The 24,065-nt window shown below is 39.2% G+C and overlaps 1 protein-coding gene across 4 annotated transcripts in view; it reads right to left on the bottom strand.

Moving 5' to 3' along the window:
- Positions 1–24,065, bottom strand: part of NFYC (nuclear transcription factor Y subunit gamma) — a 53,265-nt gene that overhangs the window by 12,950 nt on the left and 16,250 nt on the right. For all 4 annotated transcript variants that reach the window (XM_088153395.1, XM_088153396.1, XM_088153401.1 and 1 more), the window contains 4 exons: positions 19,417–19,526; positions 6,813–6,884; positions 4,239–4,352; positions 709–804 (listed from right to left, as the gene is read on the bottom strand). In XM_088153395.1, coding sequence (XP_088009521.1) covers positions 709–804; positions 4,239–4,352; positions 6,813–6,884; positions 19,417–19,518 — 384 coding nt within the window. In that variant the 5' untranslated portion in view covers positions 19,519–19,526. The remainder of the gene's footprint in view (positions 1–708; positions 805–4,238; positions 4,353–6,812; positions 6,885–19,416; positions 19,527–24,065) is intronic.

Here is a 24,065-nt window from a genome sequence, read left to right as displayed (position 1 = left end):
CAGGGTCACACCACCTGTTCAGCTGATGGAACAGAACTTTGGGGTTCTTCTTCTCCTTGAATTGCTTCCATTTCAGTTGGCCATAAGACTATTGCCAAAAGCCACCAAGGTTAGTTTCATTGCAAGGAACTTCTACTGGTGTCTGCATCTTTTTCCTTTCCTACTCCATCCCTTTTATCTCTTGTGTGGTGCCTTTTTAGATTGCAGATCTAAGGCACAAATTTTCTTGCATTTAGTGGATCTGTGAGTTGCTCTAAGGAGCCTTTCGCCTGGAGAATAAGATATAAATCCACCTAATATCCCATAACTCGGTACAGAAATAAGATGGAACTTGAGTATGATTAGATAGGATTTTAGCCTGGTTTATACAAAATATTTACATATTTTGGGAGAGGAAAGCAGAACTTTCTGGCCCTACAGAATAGTCCCCACATTCTCCTTTTCCATGGATAAGATTTACATTTTGGGCTGCCCTGATTTGTTGGCTCGTGTCTTCTTCTTGATTAAAGCTTTTTTCTCTCATTAATTTCTACTAACCACGATAACAACACAAAGTTACACAGTTAATCAGATTTGGGCATGTAACATCATCACCAAGGGCAAACAAAGCACACTCCTTCTGGATTGATGAGGTCCAAGTTGCAATGTGAGCACGTGTATAAGGAACACACATGTACAAACCAAGCACAGATTCCCTTTCACCCTCACCTGCCGCTTTGGAGGTTTAAGTTCATCCCTTGGAACGATGTCAATGAGAAAGTCAAATTGATCGAACTTCGTGATGGCCATAGCAATATCATTTCTCTGTAACAGAAAGGAAGCACAGGTAACATTTGGTTTCTGTAACTCTAGCTGTCTGAATGCTGCAGACAGTGGCCTTAATCAGCTTAACAAGAAACAGCTCTCAGAGGTGGAGAGGACAATGGATGATGATGACATAAATCCTTAACAACCTGAAGATATAATAAAACTTGTAAAGGAAGGCTATTTTCAAACTCCCCAGCTCCCTGATGTTTATTCATTAATTGCTCTGCAAGATCAATCAATACCAAAGCCTTGCATTATGTAAAGTTACTCATTTCAAATACATGAAATGTTTTCAATTGCACTCAGTATCACATGGGCATAACTCAAAATCCATGTATCTTTTCTACAGAATACTGGGCCACTACACTTGCTCTAGGACTGGAGGCATGAAGGGTGATGAATTCAAGTCTCATCGATATCAAGGCTCCTGCATCCCAGGAGGCACCCTATGGCAAAGGGGAGATCAACCTGGCCTCATCCATTAGCCAGAGCAGTTTTCAGGGAGTTGGCTTTACCCTTTCTTGACAGAAAGAGCAACTATTTCAAAATTAAACAAGCTGACTCTGTACACTGGCCAGACAAGGCATTCCTGCCTCAACACTGCCATCATCTTTTCTCCCCCTCTGTGTTGTGGCTGATAGATTGTGAGTCTACAGCAGAGACTGTGTTATCCTTTACGATCTGTATGACATTTATTAAGCAGTTAAAACTTTCTAAGGGCTTAGCAATAACACCACTAATAATTCCAAAATGAATGAATGCTGTAAACTACCCACTAAGGAAAAATGCCATTAACATTATTTCTTATCTACTTTTAATTAGAGTTCTGAATACTTTGTTTTCCCCTAAGCATTTGTATGAAGCGTGGAGCCCAAGAATCTCAGCTTTCATTTTTCCCTTTATGCCAGGAGTGGGCAAACTTAGGGTGTCCAGCTAACATTTTGGAGGACTGCAAAATGGCATGGACTACTTCATGCACTGGGACTGCTTGTTCTTAACTAGGATTAATTCATCTTCAAACCTGTAATACAATTTCCATGCAGTTCTCATTTCAAATGTGCTAAACTGTGCTGTCAGTCTTCAGCAATCAGGGTTATTGTGTCACAAAAAGGGGCGAAGACTGCAGATAGCACCCCCTTGCTTTACTCCAAGGTACCAATCCTTGATGTTGCAAAGACCACTTGGGAAATGCAAAAGATTGGCACAAGGAGCACTACCACAAAGGATTTTGAAGTGCCCCCTATAGATGTACCTGGACAGTATACAACATCGTAAGCAACCAAGAGATTATCCCTCCCCCCACTTCAGAGTTATAAACAAGGTTATCCTATGTTTGTGGCATGTATCAGACTAGCATTTTTCAAACTTGGCAACTTTAAGATGCGTGGACTTCAACTCCCAGAATTCCGCAGTCAGCATGGGAAGTCCACACATCTTAAAGTTGCCAAGTTTGAAAAATACTGTATGAGACTCCCTGTCACACACTGCCCGTCTTGCAACACTGTTTCACAACCCAGCTCTAGGGGAAACAATTTGAGTATGTTGGTTAAAAGAAAAAAGGGAGGATTGTCAGCTTGCTGGCTTGCAAGATCTGCTGGGCTAAAATAGTCCACAAGGATTGCTAGAATGGTGACACAGCGGAATGTATGCTTTTTCCTCTGCTCCTGTAACTGTTTGCTGACTTGCAAAATGCTAGAAGTTTTTGGGGCAGAGGAGTAAACAGTGACTGGGTGGCTTCAATGCTCAGCTACCGGCTAGCTAAGGCAAACGAAGCGCAGACTAAATGGTGAACGTGTTCGGGAACCAGAGGCGGTGAGGAGAAAAAGTGGAAAAGGATATATTCAGGAAGCTATGCAAGTGAAACAGGTGGTGACATAGCTTCCTGAATATATCAAGAAGAGGCAGAATGAGTTTTCTAGCAATCGTGGCTTTATAAACAGTTGGCCAAAGCATTAACTCAACCCTTAGAGCGCGGTAATCATGATCGGGGACTTCTGGTAGCTTACGACACAGAGGGTTTTTTTGGGGGGGTATCTAAATTTTAGTTAAGGGGAAAGTTAGTTTAGGTGGTACAAGACAAGGCAACTCAAAAGGTGACACCCCACTCTTCAACCCCAATTCAGCTTCTGCAACCCCAGGGGTGAATTTCATACTTTTAGAAATGGCTAACTCATGTTCGGTCATTGTGCCGGGGGGCGGGATGGAAACTCTTTCCCCTGGATTTGTTCCCCTTAATTCTTCTGTAAGACTTAGTTTCCCTGAAGAAACAAACATACAGGTACTAACTTGCCCCCTCCCTCTCAACCAGATGCACAGAATGCTTTTAAAACAAAACAAAATAAAACAATGTAAACATACTGGACACCTAGTCCTGCATCTTTCACAGTCCTGTTTCGTTTTGTTCTCAGTGAAGTTTACAAGAGATCAAGGCTCGGCACACTGGATTGCTCAGTCAGTCTGTCATCCTGTCATCCTTTCCCAATTTGGTATCCTCCAGATTTGCTGGGACCACAACTCACAAAATTCAGAGCTAGGATATCTGAAGAACACCCAGTTGGGGAAAGGCTATACAATATTATTGGTTGCAAGCAGAAGAAATAGTCAACATGTATATTTATTTTCCCCACTAATCCCCCAAAGGACAGTTACTCCTATATATCATGCTAGTCTGGTAGTAACAAACAATCGTCTAATTATGATTTTAAAGACATTTCTGGAGCAGCAATAGCAACAGCAGTCCATCCAGGGCCTATTGTGTGGCAACATGGGACCCTGTGGCTCCTTTTTTTCTGTGCCTCTGGAGCATCCTGTCCCAGAGCACATAGACAGTCTTTGGCAGGGCCATTTTTCAGTGCATTAAGCTTTTGCTAGCTCTAATATATCTATTTGCTAATAATCCACAGGAAAAAAGCTAACAAAAGAAAACAAAACTATGCCCTCTTCAGAAGCACCTTTGCCACATCTCTTGCAACCTTTTGAGATGCACTACAAAAGAAAAAAAAAAAGAAAAAAAAGAGGAAAGGACCGAGTATCCCTCCTGGGTACAAGAAGGCCGCCTATGCCTGTTCTAGAGCAATTCAGTGGATGTTCCCAGAACATGCCCCTAAATGAATGCTGAAAATACTCTCCAAAAAGAATAGCCGGTCACCACGCCCCTGTCCCCCATCCTTTCCCCCCATGGGATTCTGGATGTGTGCGTGCAGTGGGAGCAAGATCTAGAAATGGAAACTGGGGGAAGAGTTAAGCGCCTGTTGGATGCTTCTTACCGTCAACTGGCTTTCAGGGGAAAGGCCATCACCAGGCATTGGCCTACCAAGACTGACTAGTAACGGTCTCGCTCCAATCTATCCTTCCCTTTCCCACCCCCAAGAAGGAAAGAGGCAAAGAGTGAAGGAGACTCCATACTTTCAGGATGCGAAGCAGTCCTTTACCTGCAAGGTCCTGCGTTTGTTGTCTTCGGTGTGAATCCAGGCTCGTAGGGTCAGCTCTGTGATGAATATCTGAGCAGCCTTGGCAAATAGAACAGGGGCTTCTGCACTGATCATCTACAAAAATGAGGGTGCATTTTACCTACTGACTGTATTAAAAGAAGACCATTGCAGAACCCACTGTCCAAAAAAACAAAAAACAAAAAAAAGCCTTCTCCGGGGCAAGTGAGAGCTACTAAACAACTTACTTATCTTGGAAAATAAAGTAGGCTACTTTATCTTCCAAAACGATCAGAGTGGCACGTATGGAAGTTATTTCTTTTGTCCTCACAGCAACTCCAAAAGGTGGGACAGACAGAATAAGAGGCTAGTTCAAGCTATTTGCTGAGTGTTTTAGATAAACAGAAATTTGTAACTGAGATTCCTCAGGTTTCACCAGCCCTGCGACAGGTTGCCTTCCAGATATGTTAGGAATGAAATGTGAAGAATTTCCAGCCAGAGAATTCCAGCGAATTCAAGATTTTCAACCTCAAAGAATACAAATATGAAAGGGCGTTGTCTCTGGGGTCTCACCTCCAGCCCAGGAAAATGGCAGAGAAGACAAGGGTGCATGTCTTGCTGTTTAAGAACAGGCGTGGCATGTTCCAAACCTTTGGCACAGAGTAGCCAGCTTCCTCACTCACACAGGAAATGTCTCTTTTAATTCTGATCACACTGCTGGCCTCAGTTCACTTCCTGTTGTTCTCAGACTACAATCCCAAATATAGTCCAAATAACGCTGTCATATAAAAGCATCTTAGTCCTGAATTTTAATCAGTTAAATGCACTTATGAATAATACCATCATTCTGAAGCATAAAGCACAATGAACCTTGTTTTTAGATGCCCTTCAGAAGCAGCATTTCTCTAGTGGGAGAGTAAAGTTTCTTCAAAGGTTGTACTAGGCATTCAAGGGTTTCTATGTATTCCCATTTTAAAAAAAAGTCTGCTGTCCATTATTTTTAAGTGGTCACAGAACCTTTTAAACAAAGTATTTTTTAAAGGAATAATGGACTAAATGTTGATCTCCTAAGTTTTAAGATATAAGTGAAAATGACCTCATCTGGTATTTTAAGAACCCTGTTTTCAGGAACCTCTTTGCAGAATTCTAACTTTGCACTGCAGGGTAGACATTTGACATGCGCACCCTTTGAAATCAACCCTGACCCAACCTGTAATTCCTTAGAAATAGGACAGTATTGCACACACAGTTCACTCCCTGGAGACCCAAGTCTATATTCAAAAGCTGGCCAATTCTCAAATGGAGCAGGGCAAAAACCACTCAATATTCCAGCGTTAAGACTGTTAAGCTGAGGAAGAGAAGCTGCAGCTCCTTCTGCGAGTTTGAACAATGGTCCATGCGACCAGATTCAATGTCTACATAAAACAGGGGAAATTATTTCAATGAACCATGGGTCATTTGCAAAGTTAAGTGGGGCACAGAGACCAAGATAAAAAATATATATCATTATCGAGTGTGTCTGTCAGGTAAACCTGTTTTTATCTTCTGCAACAATTTGAAAAGTGCCCTGCTCCAAACCAATGAGGATTTTCACATCGCATGGCTCAGGCGCTTTGCAAGGGTGTCAGTTTCACTGACCCCATTCCCATCCTGTGAGAGCTACAGTCAGCCTGGAGGAACCTAATCTTGATACTAAGAAAGGAGGGGAGGGGAGGGGGAGGGAGGAAAAGTGGGGGGGGGAAGGGAAACAGGACTATCTTTGCTATTACAGGTTAAAACGTAAGATCAAGAAAAGCATAGGTTTTACAAGATGTGATGGACACTAAAAGGTTTAAAAGACTACTTACATTCAGAAATGAAGATCTATCAAAGGCTATTCTACAATTAGAAACCTGTTTACTATGGAACGTCAGTTGCTGGGAACAGCACCAACAGAAGAATGCCCTGGTTGTAGACTTCTCAGGGGCAACTAACCAACACTGGCAAGTGGGTAATGACTAGCGCAATTCCTCATATGCACCACAAGGTACTTCATGATTTAAGTAAACAGAGTCTCCATAGTTCTAGTTTTAATACTCTACCTATCATACCACACTGTTTTCAGTTATACTGTAGAAACAGAGTTATCCCTTTGACACCTAATATATATTGGGGGGGGAGGGAGGGAGAGAATGAGAATGAAAAGGAGAGAAAACAATCCATTCCTACCCAGACAAAAAGTGGAAAACCAAACTGAAAAGGTGAGAAAGGGACAAATTTAATATACCGAGATAAACTCACGTTATATCTCTTCAAACCACCAAGGGCCTCGCTTGGCAACCTGTCTATCCCCCGCCCCTTCTGCTGCCATTGCCCACTCTCATTAGCCACAATGTCTTTCATGCCAGTGTCAGCCCAGCAGCTCATGCTGCATTTTAAGTTTCCATTCAACTCCAAGCCAGGCTGTCCTTAGTTTCTAATTTGAAAATAAAAAGAGAACCTCCAGGGAAACATGCTCAATAATGAATCAAATGTGCTCAGAACATTGTTATGGGTTTTACATTAAAAAAAAAAAAACTGCTTTGCCAGAAATTTTACCTTCACATCTTCATCTAGTTTCATGATCTTCTTAATGCGTGCCAACGGGAGCTCCTGAACTCTGAAGTCTTTCTGCAGAGAGTAACACAAGAGAGACCTGACATTATCCCTCAAAACCCACAATCAGTAAAGGGTGAGACATCTGTCCAACTATATGGTACAGGATATTGTACGTATTTCCCTCAGATATGATAAATTCCCATATGCTGCTGCTCCTACTCTTTTTCATTAGTGATCCATTGTTACAATTATGCAGGTCTGCAAAGAGCAGCAAGATTTCCTGCAACACAACAAAACTCTCCAGAGATGCTTCAATAAATATACAACTAGATATATTGCTAATGGTTTCCATGGATGTTCAACCCAAAGTCTGTATTACACTGAAATCCACTAAAATGTACGTTGGCAACCATCCAGCTAAACAAACTTCTCTTGACAATTCCTTGTCATTCTTTTCCCAAATTAGGTAAACTGCATAACCTTCAAGCCCCTGTACCAGCTCAGGAACATCGATGTCTCACAGACAGATCTGTGCAACTAAAATCAATCTCTCTCTCTCCAGCATTAAAATATGTAGCATAGCTCAAGGTCTGATACCACAGGGTCAATCATGCTTGAACAAATAACATTCTGCCCATTTTCCCCTAGAAGCTGGAAAAGAACCGTTCCTAAAGTCTTTGGGTACTTATGGGACACACAGAAAAAGCAACTTTTTTTTTTTTTGCTCGTAATTGCCAAGCAAATGGCATATGGTTAGCCCATTCCTTCTGACTGTGACAGCTCAAAATGGGGAAACCCCAGCTAAAGTAGCATAAGCAGAACAGAGTCAAAATACAGCAGAGTTCAGTTCTCCCTTTAAACCACTCTCAGAATAACCACTTAAGAGTGAGGGTAGGGTCGGAGGGATATTTGCCAGTTTGCACTAAGCTTAGGTTCAACTCTTCCTGTTCCTTTTGCATGCAAAAATAATCAGGCCTGTTCTGTGTATTCCAGGAGGGGATTAAAAACCAACAACCAACAACCTCCCCAGCTTGATTTGTAGCCATTCTTGGCCTTATACACCTAGTAGTGAAAGTATACAAGATGAGTGTCAAAAGGAATAGCTTGGTTCATATCATCTCCATATTTAACCAGGGCCACTTGGGTAAATCTTACCAGGTAGAGAAGGTAATATTAGGATGTTGAGCATTTTCAAGTGGCACACAAAACCCAAGCTATGAGGTAGGCTTTAAAATCTATCTGGAACCTTGATCTGGCCCTGGAAATTAAAAGGGCTATACTGCAGCTGCCATGGTATCAGGTGAAGATGTTTGCTTTTCCTCATTCTTGAAAGCAACAAGATTTTGTACTTCCCAAGAGTTTGTACTTCCCAAAGCTTCCAAGTTACTTGGGAAGAACTGCCATAAAGACTATAGTCTGCAGGAAGAAATGTGGCAGAACCACCTGAGCTGAGCACTCTGCTTCCAGCTCCGATATCGGAGATGGTTGGGGAAGGCAGTTCTTTGCTCCACCAGCAAAAACAAAAAACACAAGGCTAGAAGTAACACCACGTTATGGCAGCAACTCCATCAAGCTTCTGTTGTGAGGATTCTGGTTGCTGCCAATCCAGTGTAGCAGCAATATTTCCTCCAAGTAGTCGAAACAAATCTGGTGGTTCCAAGTTGCTGGGACGTTTAGAACAGTGGCTTGGATTCTTCTATTAAGAACAGCCTCTCCCAAACTGAGCGCTTCCTAGATAAGTGGACCAACTTCTCAGCAACAGCTATGGTGGCAGAAAATTCTTGGAGTGGAAGTCCACACATCTGGTGAATGCCTGAGCTGAAAATGCTGAATTGAAAGAACAATTACAAGGTTCCCCCCAAAGGCACGTGTCCATGACCTTCAGGACATGCCTTCCATTTGTATGAGGTGTCTGCAAGGCCAGAGAAAGCAGGAAAGCCTGCTACAGAGTCTCAGCACCATAAAGGAAACCTCTATCATGCAGGGGTTTCTAGGCAAGACAAGTTGGTCTGCATGAGAACATTGAAACAAGACGGACTGGAAAATGACTGCTCTAAGAAATACAAGAAGAAAAAGCATTCCCTTCTTCTTCTCAGCACAGTATCATCATGAGGGCAGTCGCCAAGAATGCCTGTCTCAAGCTCATATCAGGTACTCAACTAAGTGCACATCTCTTGTTTGGATTACACAGAGCTCAACAATGAACACCAAGGTTCTTCAAATGAAAGGAAACCTGAACTTCTGTACTCCTGCTGCTCACTTGGCACAGCCACAACAGAAGACAGAATTATAAATATACATGCACACACGCACACACAGTGTAAATTCAAGACATAATTTCAGCACTCATCACAAGCAAGATAGCTGCAGATAAGGTTTTTTCCCCCTTTTTGTGGTAAACATCTTTTTTCCATAGCCCAAGGCAGAAAAGTTACGGCCCAATCTTCAAGGTTGTGTTTAATCATGGTGCAGTGCATTATTTTATGTCATCAGAATGCCCAAAATTTTAAAAAACTACCATTTCTTGGAAGCCTGTAGAGTAAAACTCTTAACCATGCACAGCTGAAATCTTAAAGCTTCTATGTGGCAGACCTCTGGGTACCAAGGGATCAGAGTAATTAATTCTAGTTTTTTAGGCTCTCTACTGGGCTCCAAAAAGGTGGTTCCAAGTGTCACATGAAAATGTGAAGCTTTTTTTAGCATGCTGGTTCTGTGCTGGGCTCTGGGGTTTAATGTGTTCCTTTTTCTAAGCTAGCAGCTTTTTCTTGGAAGTGGGGGAGGATGTTCAATTAAATCAGACTACAGTTAAGGATCAAGACCTAAACCGTGTGGAGATACAATTCTCTAAGAAGGTCTTGTTAAGAGTCCCCACACAGAAAAGTTCCAGTTGCTTATTTTTAGCCTCATGCAAGCATTTTAAATAAAGCTTGACAAAATCAGCAATGCTTCAAGGAGGAGGATTTAATAGATACTATTTAGTTCTCTTCCTTGCAATTAGATGCTATCCTGGCTTTTCTCTTCTTTTTTTCTCTGAAGAGTTCAATATTCAAGCCGTGGGAAGGAAACCACAGAATTCTACAAAAGTCCCATCCTACACAAATCTGTCAGCAGCACAGAGGACAATGACCCAATCAAAATCCATCTTGGAATATAAAAGATCCCTGCTACAACACTACAAGGGCCTATCTCATTCCCAACCCAGTTTTTAACAGAAGTCTTTAGGAAGGCTTCATAGGCAGCTGTTTTCCCCCATCACTGTCCTTTAACATCTACTATGCAAAGCCATACTGCCTCTGGACATAAGAATTCCACTTAGAACATATCTACATATATTCTCCAGGATAGTCTGCTCCAATCTGGGACCCTCAATATGTGTTGGGGCAGCAACTTTCCAAATTTCCCAACCAGCTATGCTGGCTGAGGCTTTCTGGGAATGGCAACATCACCACTTCTTTAAGATTTTGTCTAATCCTCAGCAACTGTTCCACTATCTCTACAGTACTTATCCTTTCCCACACTTTGTATGAGTGATGTTTCCTTCAGTCGAAATAAGATTACTAATCTAAATAGAGCCAACTGGGGAGCTTAAGGGATGCATATGTTTGGCCTCATCCATTGGCCAGGGATCTTTTTTGCTTTCCAAGAAGATTATCATGGAAAGCTCAGTCTGGTCCCTTTTATTGGCTAGAAAATGAGCACCACAAAAAGCTTGTTTACTCTAGCTAGAATGCTCAGGCCTTAACAACCCATAAGGAGACAAAAGGAAATCAATCTGACTTCATGTAGAGAGTAGCATCTACAAATGCCCAGGCTTATTAGAATATTTGGAACAACACAAAGAAAAACAAGCCGCATTGATCTTTTTGGATGTAGAGAAGGCTTTTGACAATTTGAACTGGACTTTCCTGTTTAAAGTTATGGAAGATATGCATTTTGGAGAGAATTTTATAAAATGGGTAAAATCGATTTATACTACACAGAAAACACATATAATTGTTAATGGAGATTTAACAAAACCATGTGAGATACAAAAAGGAACAAGACAAGGCTGCCCATTGTCCCCTCTCCTGTTTATTTTGGTTCTTGAAATATTGAATAGAGACATAAGACAGGATGAGAGGATCATGGGAGTAAAGATTTAAAAAGACTTGTAAGTTAAGAGCTTTTGCAAATGACTTGGTGTTGGTTCTGGAAGATCCTTTAAAGGTAATTGAAACATTAATGGGCAAATTATTTTAATTTGGTGCATTAGCAGGTTTTAAGATTAATAAACAGAAGATGAAGATGTTAATAAAAATATGAAAATACAAGATCAAAATAATTGATGAATAAAACAGGTTTTAAAATTAAGCAAGTAAAATATTTGGATATCACTTTGACAAACATGAATTGTATGTTATTTTAAAATAATTAAGACATGGAATGAAATTTAAAAAGATATGTTGAGATACAGTGGGGCAAAAAAGTATTTAGTCAGCCACCAATTGTGCAAGTTCTCCCACTTAAAAAGATGAGAGAGGCCTGTAATTTTCATCATAGGTATACCTCAACTATGAGAGACAAAATGGGGGAAAAAATTCAGAAAATCACATTGTCTGATTTTTAAAGAATTTATTTGCAAATCATGGTGGAAAATAAGTATTTGGTCACCTACAAACAAGCAAGATGTCTGGCTCTCACAGACCTGTAACTACTTCTTTAAGAGGCTCCTCTGTCCTCCACTCGTTACCTGTAGTAATGGCACCTGTTTGACCTTGTTATCAGTATAAAAGACACCTATCCACAACCTCAAACAGTCACACTCCAAACTCCACTATGGCTAAGACCAAAGAGCTGTCGAAGGACACCAGAAACAAAATTGTAGACCTGCACCAGGCTGGGAAGACTGAATCTGCAATAGGCAAGCAGCTTGGTGTGAAGAAATCAACTGTGGGAGCAATAATTGGAAAATGGAAGACATACAAGACCACTGATAATCTCCCTTGATCTGGGGCTCCACGCAAGATCTCACCCCGTGGGGTCAAAATGATCACAAGAACGGTGAACAAAAATCCCAGAACCACACGGGGGGACCTAGTGAATGACCTGCAGAGAGCTGGGACCAAAGTAACAAAGGCTACCATCAGTAACACACTATGCCGCCCAGGACTCAAATCCTGCAGTGCCAGACATGTCCCCCTGCTTAAGCCAGTACATGTCCGGGCCCATCTGAAGTTTACTAGAGAGCATTTGGATGATCCAGAAGAGGATTGGGAGAATGTCATATGGTCAGATGAAACCAAAGTAGAATGTTTTGGTCTAAACTCAACTTGTCGTGTTTGGAGGAGAGAGAATGCTGAGTTGCATCCAAAGAACACCATACCTACTGTGAAGCATGGGGGTGGAAACATCATGCTTTGGGGCTGTTTTTCTGCAAAGGGACCAGGACGACTGATCTGTGTAAAGGAAAGAATGAAAGGGGCCATGTATCTGAGATTTTGAGTGAACACCTCCTTCCATCAGCAAGGGCACTGAAGATGAAACGTGGCTGGGTCTTTCAGCATGACAATGATCCCAAACACACCACCCGGGCAACGAAGGAGTGGCTTCATAAGAAGCATTTCAAGGTCCTGGAGTGGCCTAGCCGGTCTCCAGATCTCAACCCCATGGAAAACCTTTGGAGGGAGTTGAAAGTCCGTGTTGCCCAGCGACAGCCCCAAAACATCACTGCTCTAGAGATCTGCATGGAGGAATGGGCCAAAATACCAGCAACAGTGTGTGAAAACCTTGTGAAGACTTACAGAAAACGTTTGACCTCTGTCATTGCCAACAAAGGATATATAACAAAGTATTGAGATGAACTTTTGATATTGACCAAATACTTACAGTATTTTCCACCATGATTTGCAAATAAATTCTTTAAAAATCAGACAATGTGATTTTCTGGATTTTTTTCCCCATTTTGTCTCTCGTAGTTGAGGTATACCTATGATGAAAATTACAGGCCTCTCTCATCTTTTTAAGTGGGAGAATTTGCACAATTGGTGGCTGACTAAATACTTTTTTGCCCCACTGTAGGAGAGAATGAAATTATCACTGTTGGGAATAATTTCTGTGATTAAGATGAATGTTTTACCTAGAATGTTACTTTTGTTTCAGAGAATACCTGTTTTGACAATTGACACAGCATTTAAACAATGGCAGAAAGATATATCTAAATCTGTATGGCAGGGGGAAAAGCCATGATTTAAATATAAGGTGTTACAAGATGCACAGGAAAGAGGAGGACTGGGTTTACCTGATTTGAAATTATACTTTGCTGCTTGTTGTTTGGTTTGAATGAAAGAATGGGTGTTGCTGAGAAATAGAAGGCTTTTGGAGTTAGAAGAACACAATCTGAGATTTGGGTGGCATGGATATTTATGGTACGATAAAGCTAAGGTTAATGCAGATTTTAAAAATCATTATGTTAGACATGCCACACTGAGAATATGGAATAGATACAAATCCAGGTTGTGCCCAAAAACACTTTTGTGGCTCTTAGTACAAGCATTTTATAGACAAGAAATGATAAGCAAACATAAATGGTTAACTTACCGTGAGATATTAGAATTCTTTCAAGGGGAATGTAAAATAAAGTCAAGAGAAGATCTAGTAGAGGGACATACTTATCAATTATTCTTATATACAATTATTAGAAAGGTTTAAAGTAGATAAAATAATGTATGGTTTTGACCACTAAGATTGAATTTGAAATAGAATTGTGTACAAATGATGAACACATAATTGCTAAAAAGTATAGACTTTTATTGAAATATGAAACAGAAGAACAAGTGAAAGAATGTATGATAAAATGGGCTAAAAAATTTGATTACAATATACAAATGGAACAATGGGGAAATATGTGGTTGAAAAGACTGACATTTAATTATGTTATAACCTTAAAGAGAACTTTTATAAAATGATGTATTGTTGGTAAACTGTATGTCACCAGAGAAATTGTCTAGAATGTAAAAAAGTACCTCAAATGTATGTTGGAAATGTGAACATCATGAAGGGACATTTTATCATCTTTGGTGGACATGTAAAAAACCCCAGAAAACTTTGGATACAAATACATACACTAATTCAGAAGATCTTAAAGATTAATATACAATTGAAACCGGAGGCTTTTCTTTTGGGATTGATGGACAAACAGCTGGAAAAAAGTCATGGAACTTTGTTCTTATACATGATAACTGCAACAAGATTATTATATGCACAAAAGTGGAAAGATCTGGCATTGCCCACAATGGAGGAAGGGTTGGTGAAGATGATGGAACTTGCAGAGATGGCTAAATTGATTTCCTTGATTTCCAGTATCTACAGTTATGCCTGACTGGCAGCCTCTTATGGACTTTTTGTGTGTGAAACAGAAAAAAATGCACTTATGACTTATGGTTTTGATGATTAGAAAAAAATAGATAATAGAAAAAAGAGTCTGTTTTTGTAACCATAGAGTAAAAGGTAATTTCGTATTTGTACTTATAATTGCTGTAAAGAAAATCAGAAGCTACTTTGATTTCTTTCTATTTTTTCTTTCTGCATTTCTGGCCTTTTCTTTCCTTTTTTCTCTTTTCCCTTCTTGTTAGTTTTTATCTTTCATTTAAAATCCTTAATAAAAATTATCGAAAAAGAAGTCCAGGCTTAGGCATTTTAAGCAATGGCATAACATAGTGAAATGACCTCCTATTAGAGGCCAGCTAGGCTTTCTTATAACTTGAACACTACCAGAAACCTTATTTCTTAATGGGTGTGAGGGCTTGGGTTTTTTAATATAACTGAACACTTTATAGCTTAAATGAACACTTTACCCAGTACCTTGCATCTGTTGGGGATGATGTGCTGCCTCAGTGTGGTTGCTCCTTTCATAAATACAGCTGCAAATCAAGGTTGTGGCTGAGCTCCAGGCTCTGCTCTTAAGCAATGTTGTGGCTGAGCACTCAATCTCAGTTCCCAAGCCAACCTCCAGATAGGAATCAAGCCAAGATGGACTGTTCACCATGGCTGGCAGTCTTGGCAGTTGATTGTCCACCCTCTTGCTTGCCTGCAGCTGTTGCACTTGCCCAGACACTGCTTCCCACTTCCTTGTCTCCTCTTCTCCCACTCACCCACAAGCCGTCTGGGTTGGTTTTCCCTTTTTTAGGCTAATGGCATAGGTAGAGTAAGGTATGCTACCTTGGCTGCCTATGGATTCTTGAAAAAGCCAGTGTGTGCCTAAACTAGCCAGCTAGGGATATTGTTATGCCGGTTAAATACTGGGGTGTAGCAGACCGGCTAGCTGGGGTGCCAGTGTGGATGCCTGTGGAGAGTCTGTGCTGGTCAGTCTGCCTCTCTCAGCAGGCGCTTCCCCTCTCAGGTTCCAAGACTGTAAAAGCCAGGACTGTAAAACTTCTATGTCCCTTAAGCAATGAAATACTTGCAGATCACCAACAAATATTGGATTAACCAACAAATCTAAATACCATATGGGTAATATATTCTAAAACACCATTAAAAGCTTCAGGTACTGTAAAACCTACCCCGTTTCTAGCCAAAACATATCTCTATTGAACGTTAAAGATATTTGGTTAACATAACTGAAGTCAATAAGTCTTGATCATGAGTCAATCGTTTTTATAAAACTATAAATAAACAATACATTAAGAGAATACTTTAAATAATATGTAGTTAAACGCTTAAAATTGTTTCAAATACTTAAAATTCTATGTGTAATGCTGTAGTTTAAAATTGTTTCCAAATTAAATTGAATTGTACATCAGAATTATTTTTTAAATATGAAGTTATTCTATACATCAAGGTACATTCCCACAATTTGGTTAGCCGTTCTTCCATAGAGGGGATTAAAGATCTTTTCCAATAAAGGGTGTATAAAATTCTTGCAACTATTAAGATATACAACGCCAGTTCATTATATTTTGAAGAATGTATGGTTTAGTGAAGTTTAATAAAAATATCTCAGGATGAAATGGGATTTTTGAAATTTTCAAAATTTGTTCCATTCTACAATGAATTAATTTATAGTATTGTTGAGCTTTGCAACATTGCCATCCACATATGGAAAAAGGATCCAATTTGTTTATTGCATTTCCAGCCTTTCACAGAAAAGGCAATCATGACTGGAATAATGTACCAGCAGTAAAATATCTTATACCAATTCCAAGTTTAACGTTCGCAGTAAATATTATTTTTGCACTGAAATTCTCATTATTCCATCTCTATGACTGTACAGGTGGTCTTCAGTTAACAACCACTCGTTCAATGACTCTTTGAATTTACAGTGGTGCTGAATGAGTGACACTTAAGTCCAGTCTTTGAAGTTCTGACTGTTGCGCTGCCCCTGTGGTCACAGGATCACATTTCCAACTGCCACAATGTCCTGTGGTCATGTGATTGCGATTTGGGACCCTCCCTGCTGGCTTTCCACAAGCAAAGTCAATGGGGAAACTGGCAAAAAGTCAGAAGTCGTGATCATGTGAGGTCCTTGTCACGTGATTCACTTAACAACCAGGGACTGCCAGAACTGCCATTGCAAAGTGGCCCAGTCATGGGACAACTGTGCTTTACAACAGCGTCATTTAGCAACAGAAATTCTGGTCCTAATTACCGTTGTTAAGCAAGGAATACCTGAATTCAAATTTTGCATCCCTTTAGTCATATAATCTTTGACTTGCTAGGGTTTTGAGTCACATTTCACTCATAAATTATAAACTGTGCAAAACAAATGTTCAGTATTTTAAGTTATAACATTTTCAAATTTAATCAATTCTCAATATTCTGCCTTATTTTCATAATTGTTTTGTTGCTGCGCTGTTTATTTGACAGTATTGAAACCAATTAAGTGTGGAAGAGCGCTGCATAGCAAAAGACTGAAAAGATCTTAATTTTCTCCTGTTAATAATAAAATCTTGTTATCTGAACAAATTGTTCTCTCTCATTTCTGGTACCTTCCTCTTCATAAAAAATAGACGTTCAGTAACAAAGCAAGAGGGAAAAAATCTGGACTTAGTCTCTTCCTGGATTTGTCCCAAACATTCAGTAAGTTTAAACATTCAATATTACGAAGTACCTTGAAAACTGATGTTCCTGTGCATATCAATTCAAATATATTTATGGAACCCCCTGGAAGGCCTGCCCCTTCCATAGAGGTGCTGCAACCATAATAAGGAAATATATTCTGAAATCTATGTTAGACAGCTGGCATGATAGTATAATCTGAAATTCAGAGCCACTAGGCTGCCTTGTTCTTTTGAATCCTGCATCTTGAATTTAATCCTTGGCCTTTTACTACATCATATATAATTAATTACTTGTCTGTGCCAGTGGTTTAATACCTTGTACACAACAGAAACTGGGATCATTTGAAATAGAAAATTTAGTCTTGGTAAAATATTCATCTTAAATGCTGCAATTCTGCCTAACCAAGATAAATGTAATCTCTTCTATCTAGAAATATTTGTTATACATGTCCAGTTTAGTATATAATTGTTCTTAAATATATATTTATTTTAAAAAAACCCTAGATATTTGACCTTCTTAACAGTAATATTAAACCTGTTAGCCAATACACAATTGCTTTTCACTACCCGTCAAATTCCTATCAACACTGAGTTTTCTCTTTAATTCATTAGCCTGACCCCAAACCATAATATTGTACATGGTCTATCAACATTTTTTAGAAGACTCCACATTGAGCAATTGCTAGTACAATTTCATCAGCAAATAATTTCAATTTATATTCTCGTGAAGCTAATTGGACTCTTAGGATCCTATTTTCTTGACATATTTGGATTGCCAACAGTTCCAATGCTAATAAAAATAAAGAAGGACACCCGCCCCACACACACACTCACCCACACACCCTCTGGATTGACTTTCCTTTTTCTAGGCTAAGGGTGTAGATGGGTAAGGTGTGTTAACCTGGCTGCCAATGGACGTTGACACCTTCTTGAAAAAGTCAAGGTGTGGCTAAGCTGAGGTGCCAGCATGAATGCCTATGGGTGAGTCTGTGCTGATCAGTCTGCCTTTCTCAGCAGGCTGGAGGCAACTGAGCTTCCAGGACTGTAAAAGCCAGGACTGTAAAGCTTTTACAACCTGAGGGGTGGGGTGGGGAGACAGCCTAGCTTCAGGAAGAGTGTAGTGGGGTGGGGGAGCAATTTTGCCAGGCTGCAGTCAGGTAGCATTTTTGCCAGGTAGCATTTTCAACGCTGCCCTCCCCAAGCACAGAGGGCACTTTTCAACCTCACTCCCCTCTCAATGCACCCATTATCCTAACTTGTTATATCAGTTAGCCCTCATGGTTGTTAAAATGTAGAACTTTTACCAGGCATTGATATATTTTAATATTCATGTTAAAGCATGAGTTATCTTGGACATTTACTTTTGCAGAAACCCATCCAATAAATTTAGAAAAAAAATGAAGTTCCGAAGTGAGGTAATGACAACGGTGAGCAAATTTTCAAGGCCAAATGAATTCACAGTCAGCAGAAGTGCAGACCATTCAAAGGGACGTGTGACCACAGAAAACCATACATAAAAACAGATGCTTGCCAATCGCCGAAATAGCACATTGCTCACATCCAGCTATACAACTTCTTCTGACCTGAAGGCAAGGGGAAAGTATTTCTGAAAATAATTCTGGGCATGTGTGTAACACTGTATTTTTTTGCCACTGCTTCAGTGAAGAACTAAATGAAAAGAGGCAGACAAGGATACCACATTCCTGGCAGGAAGATTTTATGGTGTTCAAATACCTCTGACTGAAAGATGTCTACTAGCCCTTCTTAGGAGCACCTTGAGAATATATTTCATATACAAAGAGGTAGCTGAGGAACAATTCTCTCTTGTTGTAAAATCAGAAAAAGTGATTTTCTTGCTCTAGCTGCTCTAGTAACTAGCAGCCCATGGAGGAGATTGTTGAGGTTTGAAAGTTTACAGTCGTTAAAACTGTAAATAAATAAATAACATTATTGCAGTCATTTACCAGCACAAGGGAATTGTTATTCAGATATCCAAAATATCCAAAACTAAATTGACAACTAAATTGATAATTAGGAGAAGTACATACGAAGAATTTTGGCTAAAAGACAGTATTAAATCAAAATATGCTAAGGGGCTTGCTCAGGCTACATATATGCAACAAGGACAAAAGAGATTAAAATTAGCAATCCGAGTAATATAAACTTTGAAATAGCAATATAAAATACATATACATACTATAGGGTGTTTCGAGGTTCTGTATAAAACTGACAATACAGAAGAACACGTTCGAGAGTATCGACCTGTCCTGAGTTGCAAGGGCATACTCATAATGAATGTGGTGTCTTTTTGTATCTTCCAGCCAAAAGTGCTGAAGGGAGAGCACTGCATTGGGCTAAAGTGAAGGCCTTTCTCTGATTCAGGATGTTAAGCTGTGTGAAATACAGAGCTGGTGCCAGACTGTATCTCCGGCTTTTAAAATTGTAAGAGTCTGAACCTTTTCTCCTTCAAAAGCACAACATGAAAAATCACTAAATGCTCATAGACATAACTAGTAAGAGGTCTATAAACAATTTCTCAGTGGGATGCTATGAAAAATTCTCCTTACCACTGTTAGGTTTCGAATCTCATCCATGACCCGAGGCCAGAAAGACTGAAGACACTGCTGTGCATCACTGTTGCCTCCTGCAAAGCCCCCATCCGTGGACATTATGGTAACTGGAAAGAAACCAAAACGTATTAAAAGTAAGAGGGTGGGATAAGGTTTTTGAGTCTATATTTTAAAAGATGTAAAAGATGTACATGGTGGATGGTAAAGCAAAATAAAGATGTTCAGCAAGGCTTCAAACCAAGAACCTGGAAAGGATCTTCCTCAAATCCCTTTCATCGACATAGATTTTATTCCATCAGACTTTGGAACAATTTGGAAAGACTTGGTCAAGGATTCTGTAAGCTCTGATTCTATTCCTATTCCTTCCTATCTTCCTTCCATTGATTTAATTCAGATACTTTTATTAGTCTAAGACAATGATATGTGTATTTCATATGCAGATGTTATGCTCACTTAAACACAGGATTACTTCAAATAATCTGGTGGATTTACTTCTACATTAACCTGTACGGACTTGCTGTGTATATATATCTGTTAGGGATATACTTCGTTATGTCTTTTGAATGTTACTGCTGAAGCATTGGTTTTGATTGCAAATTAACTGCCTCCTGTGATGCTCTGGGAAACTCCTTATGATGTCCGTTTCTAAGATTCTGTGGCTCCTCCACAGACCGACAGTAGTACCAAGCAGCCATGCAATCCTGGAAAAAGGTATGGCTTCTTACACCAGCATCCAAAGGTGCTGCATTCATTCTCCAAGGAAATTTCTTGGTATCAAATGTAAAGCTCTGCACAGCTCTGCTATGGTAACACAAGGAAACAGAACTGAGGATCCTAAGTCAACTTAAAAAAAAAAAAATCGCAATATTTTGCTTTGGCATGCAGCCTTTATCTTATTACCAAGAAACAGTGGAGACAGTTATCTCTCAAGCATTAATTCCTGAACAGTCTGGAAGGAAAAAAAACCCACACAAAAGTTAATTAAAGACTGTGGTTGGCCCAAAAGTGTTCACTCCTAAGAGGCTGCCCTCTGTGTCTCCCCATAATTCTTCTCTTTTCCCTGCTTCTTTCCTTTCAGCTCTTTCTGAGATGATTTATTTATTTATTTTTATGTACAGTATTCAATTTATAACTTGAATTTCTACTCATAGCAGCAAGTTTCTACATTTCTCAATATTTGGTGCAACTGAAAGTGAGTGTCCAATGCAGAGATGTACTGTGGCTATTGAACCTCAGATGCTATAAATATATACAGATTCTCTACAAGGGTCTGGGCTTCTCCTTTTCCATTCAGAAGGCGCAAGAAATGGAAATTCATTCTAAACCCATCAAGTTAATTTCTTTGACAGGCAATTGTAAACATTCTTAGAGCGGATTTTTGTGGGAGAGAAGGGGAAGGGTAACAGCACTATAGGATTCATTCTTCTTTAGGAACCACACTAGCAGCAATCAGGATGGAGTGATCCACAAATAAAGTCAGGTTTTTTATCATGGGAAAACCATCTTTAGAGCCTATCAAATGTAGCAGCTGCAGAAGCAAATATACATACAAAAAGTCACAAGTATATATTGTGTGAACTGTGGAGAGCAGTTTGATTGTGGCAGGATGCAAATATAATAAAGTATATGGATGATGTCAACTCATGTCCTGCTTGACTTATCTAGAAGAAAGCATCCTGAAAGCTACAGCACACATACAGTAGCTGTCCTTTGAGGAGAAAGGGTCAGGCTAGTTTGGAGTGGTTTTATTTAATCCTCTCCATATCAACACAGTCCACACGATGGCTAGATTCACTAAAGCAGTAGACCACAATACACTCAGCTTAAGGTGATTATCTCATTTTTACAACGTGCTAAAATAAAGGCTGTGTTTCTACAACAAGCAGAACCAGAAACTGCCCAACTACATTTTAGCATAGTTTATCATTGCTGAGTAAATCTAACCTCATAAAGATTATAACCTTCTTTTATTTGCCCCAAATTTAATCATAAAAGGATACAAATTGACATTCAAGGTAAGTAGAACCTATGAGTTGCTCACTCAACCAACATGTCAGCTCTTCACCTATAATGGTCTGGATTTAAGAAGCATGACGATTTACTTTCCAAGAATTGGAGAATACTGACTTCCCTTTGTAATCATATGGAAAATCTGAATGGAGGACTACTTTCATCCAAACTAGAATGTCACAAATGACATTCTAGTTTGGATGAAAGGGGGAAAAAATTTACCTCAACTATGTAATATTTCTGAGGAACATTTCCTTAACAGTGAGCTCTTTCAATGCACCATATCTGCAGAGTAAAAAGGCACAACTGAAAGCGTAATGAGCAAATTTGAAACACATAATCTCTGCAAGTAACCCTAGAGTTATGGGTATAAAGAGACAGCACCCTTCCTCTAACATGCTAGGATGCTGGTTAGGGTTGCTATATGGCTCATTATTAGAGCATCATAGTGTTTTTAATAAAAATTTCACTTTCTGTGCGAAATAGGCCTGCATATGGAGGATGGGCTGGAAGGGAAGAAGAAAACATTAAATATTTTTTTTAAAAGGAACATCTACAGAAGTCAGGATTCTACTTAAGAGCAAAACTGAAAGTCTGCTTCTATATGGAAACAGTCTGGAAGAAAGTGATTATTTGCTTTTAAATAAGACAAAAAAAGGTTCGGCCAATGAATTTAAGTCCGCTAAATGTTCTCTTAGAAAATAATCCCAAAGGTGCTTTTAGAAATGACTGTGTTAAATATATCATTCAAAGTTTGCATAGAAGGGTAAGAGAAATGAAAGATTGCTTTATTTAAAAGTCTGAATGCATACAATCTTTTTATGTAGTGGCGTAATGGGAAATGGCTTGAGGCCAAGAACAATTCTAACATAAGTGGATATGATTCCCACTGACTTATGATCCATTGTGTGTGGTGGATTTTATTTTGGCCTTTTCTCCCTCCATCCCCTGCCATACACACACAATATAAGGTTATTGTTTAGAACAAAGTTGTCAAGAACCAATTACTGCATGGACTTTGGCTCATGCGGTGTAAAACAGCAAGTACTTCTAAATCATTCTATGAAGAAACTAATAGTAATTAGGTTGCTTATATACAACTATGAGGAAGAAATATACATATATACATACATAGAGTGTGTGTGTGTGTGTGTGTGTATATATAAAAATATCTAAGATTAGCTAAATGTTCTAAGTGTGAGGGTTAAAAAGGTTTTGATGAATATTTTTTTAATATCAGAGCATCATGTCTTGTGAAAACAAAAATTCTCTTGAGGGTCTCTAGAGATTTTGGCAAGAATAAATGCACTTAAAATATAATCAGATCTTTCAAATCTACATTTAGTTGACAATCATAATATGTGAAGCAAATACAGATAATGTATATCATAAGGCATTAGAAACAAGCAAACGCACAACAGAAAAAGCACCTGCAGATTAAAAAAAATCCCAGTGTCAAGTCTATAGTGACAGGCACCTCAACTCTAGCTGCTAAAGTTAATTAGGTCCAGATGTAAGGAAAAGACTTTATAGATGGTCATAAAGGGGGAAAGGTCAGTTTTTGGGGGTAATTGAAAGCACTTTAGAATATTTCCCTACCAACTTGTTGTGGTATAGAAATAAAATAAAGTAAAATAAACATATCTTCCAAAACATTATTGAAACAGAAGGCTGCGTATTTTCAGCAAAAGGTATTTCAAAAATGCATTATTTCATGTCAGCTTTTCTTAGATCAACTTCCATCATTAATTCTCCTATAGATAAAAAGAAAAATATAAAGGAGGGATGAGGAATAATTCAAGATAATAACTGGACATACACAAATCACAAGAACTGGTTTTCTTCAAAGTTTATGCCATTCCATCAGTTCTAATGCTATCTTCCCTTTTTTTAAACAACTGACCTATTCAGTGAGAAACAGAAATGTAACATTAACTATTGTTAATCAGTTATGTGGCATGTGATCCTATAAAAGAGGAAGTCAACAAACACTGTTGAAGAAACCAACATCAAAGCAAGTGCTGTAGAGCAGAGCCATAAAAACAACCACCACCACCAATATCTGGTTTCTTTTCCTTATCAAGCAACCTCAGGAAGGGACAAAAGTTCCTCATCCAGAGAAGCACCACAACTGTTTACCTGAGAGTTGCTCACAAACCTGCCAGTAAATTACTACTACTACTATTAGATTTTTATCCCACCTTTTAATACATACAACTCAAAGCAGCAAACATATCTAATACTCCTGTCTCCTATTCTCCCCACAGCAACAATCCTGTAAAGTGGGTTGGTCTGAGAGAGAGTGACTGGCCCAAACTCACCCAGCCAGCTTTCATGCCTAAGGGAACATATTTATATGCTTGTAAGTCTGGTTATATCCCTGTCCACTTTGACAACAGTTTATATCTACACTATGGCACAAGATTAGCTATTGACATAAACATACAGGTAGTCCTCGTTTAGTGACCACAATTGGGACCGGCAACTTGGTCATTAAATGAAGCAGTCACTAAATGAAACTGACTGTGTTTACGATCTTACTTCAGCTTTCCTTTGCTTTACAGACATGCAAAGTAGTAAACACGAGGATTAGTAGTAAAGTTACTTTTTCATCACCGTCATAACTGTGAACAGTA

The sequence above is a fragment of the Python bivittatus genome, unplaced genomic scaffold (assembly GCF_059951505.1).
Source record: "Python bivittatus isolate LINGU-HERP-01145 unplaced genomic scaffold, Pbiv_v1 ctg000040_np1212, whole genome shotgun sequence".
Lineage (NCBI taxonomy): Eukaryota > Metazoa > Chordata > Lepidosauria > Squamata > Pythonidae > Python > Python bivittatus.
The sequence above is the reverse complement of the archived record's forward strand: the minus strand, read 5'-3'. Positions and strand labels throughout refer to the sequence as shown.